This window comes from Tachysurus vachellii, chromosome 10, assembly GCF_030014155.1.
Source record: "Tachysurus vachellii isolate PV-2020 chromosome 10, HZAU_Pvac_v1, whole genome shotgun sequence".
Taxonomy (NCBI): Eukaryota; Metazoa; Chordata; class Actinopteri; order Siluriformes; family Bagridae; genus Tachysurus; species Tachysurus vachellii.
In genome coordinates this window covers 750,001-760,000 of record NC_083469.1, presented here as the reverse complement: position 1 = coordinate 760,000, position 10,000 = coordinate 750,001, and the positions used below count along the sequence as shown (strand labels likewise).

Here is a 10,000-nt window from a genome sequence, read left to right as displayed (position 1 = left end):
AGGTTTATTAAAATGCAGATAAAAGTGTAGATACTGAAACAGTGAACACAAACTCCTGAGAGCTCAGACACAGAACCCTGGGTTCTCGTGGTCTAAACCCATTTTTAAACCCTGACTAGAGGAATGTTTCACACGTGTGATGTAGAAGGTAGGTGCTCTTCACTGGGACTAATCCCCACAGCAGAGGCATGAGGACTGAATTAAAACAACTGTTAAAATGGTGCTTAAAAAGAAACGATCGATTTCTTCCTGTCCAGGCTTTATGTAAAAACCCAGCAGTGAACACGTTCTCCCAACAGGTCATCTGCTTTATTTAAAACTTTTAGCTCAGATATCTGTTCCATTCCACGTGGGATTTGTGTCACAAATTAAATGGCTGCCGATCGCACAGTAACCATGTGGCTAAGAGTTTTAAACAAACCACTGTTTCCTGTGGATGAGAATATTTTACTCCAGCCATGTGTGCATGTGTGTGTGTGTGTGTGTCTATGGGGGTGTGTGTATGTCTATGAGGGTGTGTGTGTGCGCCAGTGTGTGTGTGCATGTGTGTGTATGTCTGTCTATGAGGGTATGTGTGTGTGCGCCTGTGTGTGTGCATGTGTGTATGTCTATGAGGGTGTGTGTGTGTGCGCCAGTGTGTGTGTGCATGTGTGTATGTCTATTATGAGGGTATGTGTGTGCGCCAGTGTGTGTGTATGTCTATGAGGGTGTGTGTGTGCATCAGTGTGTGTGTGCATGTGTGTATGTCTATGAGGGTATGTGTGTGTGCGCCAGTGTGTGTGTGCATGTGTATGTCTATGAGGGTGTGTGCGCCAGTGTGTGTGTGTGTGTGCGCTCCAGTGTGTGTGTGCATGTGTGTATGTCTATGAGGGTGTGTGTGTCTGTGTGTGTGTGTGTGTGTGTGCATGTGTGTATGTCTATGAGGGTATGTGTGTGTGCCAGTGGGTATGTGTGTTTGCCAGTGTGTGTGTGTGTGTGTGTGTGCGTGCATGTCTATGAGGGTTTGTGTGTGTGCACCAGTGTGTATGTGTGTGTGCGCGCATGTGTGTATGTCCATGAGCGCCAGGGTGTATGTGTGTTTGCCAGTGTGTGTATGTGTGTGTTTGTGCGCATGTGTCAGTGTGTGTATGTGTGTGTGTTTGTGCGCCTGTGTGTGTGTGCGCATGTGTGTGTGTATGTCTATGAGGGTATGTGTGTGCATGTGTGTGTATGTCTATGAGGGTATGTGTGTGTGCGCCAGTGTGTGTATGTGTGTGTGTGTGTGTGTGTGTGTGCATGTGTGTATGTCTATGAGGGTGTGTGTGTGTGTGTGTGTGCGCCTGTGTGTGTGTGTGCATGTGTGTATGTCTATGAGGGTATGTGTGTGTTTGCCAGTGTGTGTGTGTGTGTGTGTGTGCATGTCTATGTCTGTGCGTGTCTGCACCAGTGTGTATGTGTGTGCCCCAGTGTGTGTGTGTGTGTGTGTGTGCGCGCATGTGTGTATGTCCATGAGCGCCAGGGTGTATGTGTGTTTGCCAGTGTGTGTATGTGTGTGTTTGTGCGCATGCGCCAGTGTGTGTATGTATGTGTGTTTGTGCGCCTGTGTGTGTGTATGTCTATGAGGGTATGTGTGTGCATGTGTGTGTGTGTATGTCTATGAGGGTATGTGTGTGCGCCAGTGTGTGTATGTGTGTGTGTTTGTGCACCAGTGTGTGTGTGTGTGTGTGTGTGTGTGTGTGTGTGTGGAGACACTCCTCCTTCGTGATTTTCATTAAAGCGTGTTGAAGGATCACCCATGAGGCAGTAAAATCTGCCCCTGACAGCAGTGCGAGGTGTTCAGTGTGTTTCTGCAGCTCTCACACTGTTGTGAGTCACGCCGTGTAAAAATATCACCACTTCATCTCACCTACAAGGACGTGTGAGCGGCCATTTCATCTGGAAGGACACATTTTTATTCCACGCACACAAAAGGCGATTCATTAAAGTTGAAGGAAAAGTATTTACAGAGTTAAACGACGAGCTGTCAGATTCCCTGGAGGTTGTGTGAAAGTGCTACTTCAGCTGCCTCAGTGTTGACAGGCCCCTTCACTGGAGCTGAAAAAGGACTTCTCTTTTTCTTCCACAGGCAGTAAGAGAGTGAGGGGGGAAATGTTAAGGACCTCCTCGATGAGTTACGACCTGAGCACTTGTTACGGCCCGTCGCTCACTTATTCTTGGACACGTGTGAGACTATAAAGCAGATCAACCGTGACGCACCATATAGATCATGCATTCACATAGAAAAGGGGAAAAAAACGGAGACGACAGAATAAATAAGGAGGCGACGTTTTATTGTTGCTCAGAACAGCAGCAGCATAAAAGGAGATCTCTTCTCATATGAGGAGCTTCTCTGATGTGGATAAGACCTACACATCCTCTGGAAGAAATTCGAACTGACTCAACACCAACTGTGTTTGATTTGAGCGAGTGAGACAGCTGATTGTGTTACTCGTGTAGCCTGTCTAGATGTGGGTACGGGGTGTGGCTTGTCCGTACATGGGCGTGGTCTGTCCATACGTGGGCGTGGCCTGTCCAGCTGCCCAGCAGTAGCTGTACATCTCTTCTGAAGCTAACTTGATAACTCACATTAAGTAAAGACGAGAGTGAAACTGATTTACCTGCTCAGCTTCATATTAGCTACGCACTCAGATTAGATTAGATTAGATTAGATTAGATTAGCAAAGCAAGATAATTGTGAAAGATACAAACACTCAGCCGAGACATCGGTGTTAACCTTCTGAGATTTATTTCTCTCATTTTATTTAACGAGAGCTCGTACAGAACAGGAGAAGATGAGACCACACATGTTTGTGAAGACTACGAGCTCCACAGGATCGATCATCGGAGACGATTTGAATGTTTGGATTTGTCATGATTGTTTGTGGTCATCTGTCAGACTGCTCGTGTGGTGCGAGCATCAGAACATCATGAGCCACCAGCTAAGAGACAGGAAGTGGTTGTGTAAACGCTCAGATCTTCACAGAGAGCTCAGATTACTTTTGCTAAAGGACCTCACACTGGAACAACATGGCAGCTGTGACACCGACCTCTGTATAGAGTTCCGTATGGAGGCGGTTCTAAGCAGCCTCGGTGTGCGAGAACCTTCTCGTTGTCAAACCATCTACTTCCTGTTGATCATCACTGATCAATTGATCCTCCACACAACAACACTGATGAAACTCATTTCATTTTTAAGTCCCAGCACAGAAAGCACAGTGTACAGCAGCCTCACGCAGGCCTTCAGGAGATCATGTGTCCAGGACAAACCTACAGACCGGCTCAAGGTTAAAGAACCTTGTTTAAGACACTCAATACTCAACTCAGAGGAAATGAGTTCTGGCAGGAAATCAAGGCTCCGGTTCCAAGCGGCTGAAGGCTCGCTGCCAAGTGCACCAGCTTCAGACAGATAGAGACGTCAAGCTCTGAAGTGAGGACGCTGTCCTCCTGCTTAGAGTGTGAGGAGTGTGTAACGAATACAAATGGGTTCAGAGAGCGTGGAGTCGACCAGGAAACAATCCAGACATGTATTACAGGAAAGAGGTCGTCAACAACAACAACAACAACAACAACAACAAAATGAGATGAGGTCAAGCTGAAACATCAGCCACAGCTCTATCACACACACAATATACATCACACACACACTGACAACAACAATCCCTCTTCATCTGGCAAGGTGTGTGTTCTGTCTGTGTAAGGTTTGTGTAGTTCTGTGTGTGTGTGACCGATGAAACCACAGCTGACTGTATGACTGTACAAACACACACAGATGAGATGTGAGACTGTACACACACACACACACATACACACACACAAATTAAATGTCAGACTGTAGACACACACAGAAAGATGTGAGACTGTACACACACACACACACACAGATTAAATGTCAGACTGTATACACACACACACACACACAGAGATAAGATGTGAGACTGTACATACACACACACACAGATTAAATGTCAGACTGTATACACACACACACACACACACACAGAGATAAGATGTGAGACTGTACATACACACACAGATGAGATGTGAGACTGTACACACACACACACAGATGAGATGTGAGACTGTACACACACACACGAGATGCGAGACTGTACACACACACACGAGATGTGAGACTGTACACACACACAGTGTAGATATGAAACACTTTCATTGTGTAAACAAAATTTTCTGTTAAATTGTAAAGATAAACATCAGTCTCTTCACACAGATCTGTTACTGTACACAAGTGTGTAGAGATGTGTGTTAAAGTGTGGCAGTAAAATAACACAACAGAGTAAATAAATATCTGTTCAACAAAATTATTAATAATTCATATTAATTAATTTTAACAGAAATATACAGAGAAAATTCAAACGCACCATTTCTATTGTGTTAAAACAATAAACAAATAAAACTGAACTGAATTAAAACTCTATTCTTAATTTGCTCACACTGGAGACTTCAGCACAAGATAACGACAAAATCTGTTAGGTGTCAGAGTGAGTACATTAATATAAACCTGATCACAATTCATCACCACCTGACCACCAATCAGAGAGCAGGATTCATCAGCAGGACTGTGGTGTAAATGTCACACTATTATATAGACGTGAAATTGTCCGTTTCATTTTAATAAAAGTTCACCGTGCCTCATTTGGCTACATAAAAATCACAAATTCATTCCAGGGGCCATTTATTCCACATTTATCTTCTGAAATTGTTCTTCCTGGATTCATGGATTATAAGCACAGTGAAGATCTTCTCATGGAGATCACAGAGATCATCATCTACTCCAAAAGTTTACGTGTCTTTTTTTTTTTTTTTTTACAAACATCAAGTCAAGACAGTCAGAACAGAAACTTATTATTTACATTTTAACTAAAAAAGACATGTAGTGTGTGTACAGGTGTGTAGTGTTGTGTAGTGTTGTACAGGTGTGTAGTGTTGTGTAGTGTGTGTACAGGTGTGTAGTGTTGTGTAGTGTGTGTAGTGTTGTGTAGTGTGTGTACAGGTGTGTAGTGTTGTGTAGTGTGTGTACAGGTGTGTAGTGTTGTGTAGTGTATGTACAGGTGTGTAGTGTTGTGTAGTGTGTGTACAGGTGTGTAGTGTTGTGTAGTGTGTGTGCAGGTGTGTAGTGTTGTGTAGTGTGTGTGCAGGTGTGTAGTGTTGTGTAGTGTATGTACAGGTGTGTAGTGTTGTGTAGTGTGTGTACAGGTGTGTAGTGTGTGTACAGGTGTGTAGTGTGTGTACAGGTGTGTAGTGTTGTGTAGTGTGTGTACAGGTGTGTAGTGTTGTGTAGTGTTGTGTAGTGTTGTGTAGTGTGTGTACAGGTGTGTAGTGTTGTGTAGTGTTGTACAGGTGTGTAGTGTTGTGTAGTGTTGTACAGGTGTGTAGTGTTGTGTAGTGTTGTGTAGTGTGTGTACAGGTGTGTAGTGTTGTGTAGTGTTGTACAGGTGTGTACAGGTGTGTAGTGTTGTGTAGTGTTGTACAGGTGTGTAGTGTTGTGTAGTGTGTGTACAGGTGTGTAGTGTTGTGTAGTGTTGTACAGGTGTGTAGTGTTGTGTAGTGTGTGTACAGGTGTGTAGTGTTGTGTAGTGTGTGTACAGGTGTGTAGTGTTGTGTAGTGTATGTACAGGTGTGTAGTGTTGTGTAGTGTGTGTAGTGTTGTGTAGTGTGTGTACAGGTGTGTAGTGTTGTGTAGTGTGTGTAGTGTGTAGTGTGTGTACAGGTGTGTAGTGTTGTGTAGTGTGTGTACAGGTGTGTAGTGTTGTGTAGTGTGTGTACAGGTGTGTAGTGTTGTACAGGTGTGTAGTGTGTGTACAGGTGTGTAGTGTTGTGTAGTGTGTGTACAGGTGTGTAGTGTTGTGTAGTGTGTGTACAGGTGTGTAGTGTTGTGTAGTGTGTGTAGTGTAGTGTGTGTAGTGTTGTGTAGTGTGTGTACAGGTGTGTAGTGTTGTGTAGTGTGTGTACAGGTGTGTAGTGTTGTGTAGTGTGTGTACAGGTGTGTAGTGTTGTGTAGTGTGTGTACAGGTGTGTAGTGTTGTGTAGTGTGTGTACAGGTGTGTAGTGTTGTGTAGTGTGTGTAGTGTGTGTAGTGTGTGTACAGGTGTGTAGTGTTGTGTAGTGTGTGTACAAGTGTGTAGTGTTGTACAGGTGTGTAGTGTTGTGTAGTGTGTGTACAGGTGTGTAGTGTTGTGTAGTGTGTGTACAGGTGTGTAGTGCGTGTACAGGTGTGTAGTGTTGTGTAGTGTGTGTACAGGTGTGTAGTGTTGTGTAGTGTGTGTACAGGTGTGTAGTGTTGTGTAGTGTGTGTACAGGTGTGTAGTGTGTGTACAGGTGTGTAGTGTTGTGTAGTGTGTGTACAGGTGTGTAGTGTTGTGTAGTGTGTGTACAAGTGTGTAGTGTTGTACAGGTGTGTAGTGTTGTGTAGTGTGTGTACAGGTGTGTAGTGTTGTGTAGTGTGTGTACAAGTGTGTAGTGTTGTACAGGTGTGTAGTGTTGTGTAGTGTGTGTACAGGTGTGTAGTGTTGTGTAGTGTGTGTAGTGTTGTGTAGTGTGTGTACAGGTGTGTAGTGTTGTGTAGTGTGTGTACAGGTGTGTAGTGTCGTGTAGTGTGTGTACAGGTGTGTAGTGTCGTGTAGTGTGTACAGGTGTGTAGTGTTGTACAGGTGTGTAGTGTTGTGTAGTGTGTGTACAGGTGTGTAGTGTTGTACAGGTGTGTAGTGTTGTGTAGTGTGTGTAGTGTGTGTACAGGTGTGTAGTGTTGTGTAGTGTGTGTACAGGTGTGTAGTGTTGTGTAGTGTGTGTAGTGTGTGTACAGGTGTGTAGTGTTGTGTAGTGTGTGTACAGGTGTGTAGTGTTGTGTAGTGTGTGTACAGGTGTGTAGTGTTGTGTAGTGTGTGTACAGGTGTGTAGTGTTGTGTAGTGTGTGTAGTGTTGTGTAGTGTGTGTACAGGTGTGTAGTGTTGTGTAGTGTGTGTACAGGTGTGTAGTGTTGTGTAGTGTGTGTACAGGTGTGTAGTGTTGTGTAGTGTGTGTACAGGTGTGTAGTGTGTGTACAGGTGTGTAGTGTTGTGTAGTGTGTGTACAGGTGTGTAGTGTTGTGTAGTGTGTGTACAAGTGTGTAGTGTTGTACAGGTGTGTAGTGTTGTGTAGTGTGTGTACAGGTGTGTAGTGTTGTGTAGTGTGTGTACAAGTGTGTAGTGTTGTACAGGTGTGTAGTGTTGTGTAGTGTGTGTACAGGTGTGTAGTGTTGTGTAGTGTGTGTAGTGTTGTGTAGTGTGTGTACAGGTGTGTAGTGTTGTGTAGTGTGTGTACAGGTGTGTAGTGTCGTGTAGTGTGTGTACAGGTGTGTAGTGTCGTGTAGTGTGTACAGGTGTGTAGTGTTGTACAGGTGTGTAGTGTTGTGTAGTGTGTGTACAGGTGTGTAGTGTTGTACAGGTGTGTAGTGTTGTGTAGTGTGTGTACAGGTGTGTAGTGTTGTGTAGTGTGTGTACAGGTGTGTAGTGTTGTGTAGTGTGTGTACAGGTGTGTAGTGTGTGTAGTGTTGTACAGGTGTGTAGTGTTGTACAGGTGTGTAGTGTTGTGTAGTGTGTGTACAGGTGTGTAGTGTTGTACAGGTGTGTAGTGTTGTGTAGTGTGTGTAGTGTTGTACAGGTGTGTAGTGTTGTACAAGTTTGTAGTGTTGTGTAGTGTGTGTACAGGTGTGTAGTGTTGTGTAGTGTTGTACAGGTGTGAAGTGTTGTACAGGTGTGTAGTGTTGTACAGGTGTGTAGTGTTGTATAGAACATGTGAGCAGGAGAACATGTGTACAGGTGTGTAGTGAGTGTGTACAGGTGTGTAGTGTAGTGTGAGCAGGAGAACATGTGAGCAGGAGAACATGTGTACAGGTGTGTAGTGTGTGTGTACAGGTGTGTAGTGTAGTGTGAGCAGGAGAACATGTGAGCAGGAGAACATGTGTACAGGTGTGTAGTGTGTGTGTACAGGTGTGTAGTGTAGTGTGAGCAGGAGAACATGTGTACAGGTGTGTAGTGTGTGTGTACAGGTGTGTAGTGTAGTGTGAGCAGGAGAACATGTGAGCAGGAGAACATGTGTACAGGTGTGTAGTGTGTGTGTACAGGTGTGTAGTGTAGTGTGAGCAGGAGAACATGTGTACAGGTGTGTAGTGTGTGTGTACAGGTGTGTAGTGTAGTGTGAGCAGGAGAACATGTGAGCAGGAGAACATGTGTACAGGTGTGTAGTGTGTGTGTACAGGTGTGTAGTGTAGTGTGAGCAGGAGAACATGTGTACAGGTTCTTACCGTGGTGAAGGCCAGGAGCTCCTCATCGTTCAGCTTGTGGACCGGATTGTTCTTCTGAAAGTCTGTGCTGCAGAAGGAGAGAAGATCAAACAGATCAGGAATCTGTACAGAACTGAACTTCACTCCAAATGACTGGTTTAAAACGATTCCTCCTTCTGTTAGAGCTGAATCCTGGGCTGAAGAACCTGCTAATGTTCACGCTGCCTTCTGGAAATATTACCTTTATAACTTTGTGCTTTATTTGTTGTGTTGACGTAAAACAGAACAAGAGAAACGTATAAAAGTGTCACGTATAAAGTCAGGAAACCATTTTACTTTAATTCACAGACAAAATGTTTTTCCCCCAAGAGAAGCAGCAGCACTGGACGAGTGACAGCGACACACACACACACACACACACACACGTCTCCGAGCCGTGTGGATTATTCACTAAACAAATCTCCTGGTTTCAGCTGAGGGATTTTCTGTGAGCAGTTTTACATCATCGTCTGTAAGAGAGACGCATTAGAGGAGTAACAGACTGTACACACACTCACTGTACACACACTCACTGTACACACACTCACTGTACACACACTCACTGTACACACACTCACTGTACACACACTCTGGTCAGGACGAGTGTGTGCTGAGGAGGCAGTGAGACCGAGTCAGTAAGAGAAGGAGAAGAAAACCTGTGGAGTTATACACAGCTCAGTCGTCATGTCTGCACACACACACACACACACACACACACACACACACACACGATTCACACACACAGTTAACACACTCACACACACACACACCCAGTTCTCACATACACACACACAGTTCTCACACACAGTTCTCACACACACAGTACACACACACACAGTACACACACACACACAGTACACACACACACACAGTACACACACACACACAGTACACACACACACAGTACACACACACACAGTACACACACACACACAGTACACACACAGAGTACACACACACACACACACACACTGAATTCACACACACACAAACACACACACAAACACATACACACAGTACACACACAGTACACACACACACACAGAGTTCTCACACACACACACACACACAGTTCTCACACACACACACACACACACAGTTCTCACACACACACACACAGTTCTCACACACACACACACACACACACACAGTTCTCACACACACACACACACACACACAGTTCTCACACACACACACACACACACACATCACGCTGTTATTACAGAATTCTATCATTAAAACATTATCTAACAGCAGCCTGTAATCATCGGCCTCAGCACTGGATCTCATTTCACACAACTGTCTTCATTCATGGTTTAATTTGCTGTAATGAGTTTGTGTGCTTTAAGCTGTAATGATACAGCAGAAGGAGAGCAGGTCATTACAGGGCTTACAGGGGGCTTCTGACTCGACTGCTGACTCGTAACAGGGGGCTTCTGACTCGACTGCTGACTCGTAACAGGGGGCTTCTGACTCGACTGCTGACTCGTAACAGGGGGCTTCTGACTCGACTGCTAACTCGTAACAGGGGGCTTCTGACTCGACTGCTGACTCGTACACATCAATATTACACCAGCAGAAACTTTAAATACATCTGATATAAGGACCTAAAAACTCAGCATCACGTTCTCCTGCTTGTGAGAACACTCAGGTGGAGAGCAGCAG

At 44.7% G+C, this 10,000-nt stretch overlaps 1 protein-coding gene across 1 annotated transcript in view; it reads right to left on the bottom strand.

Annotated features, from left to right (window-relative positions):
- ttc27 (tetratricopeptide repeat domain 27) overlaps positions 1 to 10,000 on the bottom strand; it is a 70,754-nt gene that overhangs the window by 42,118 nt on the left and 18,636 nt on the right. Inside the window, exon 9 of the mRNA XM_060879621.1 lies at positions 8,318 to 8,384. Coding sequence (XP_060735604.1) covers positions 8,318 to 8,384 — 67 coding nt within the window. The remainder of the gene's footprint in view (positions 1 to 8,317; positions 8,385 to 10,000) is intronic.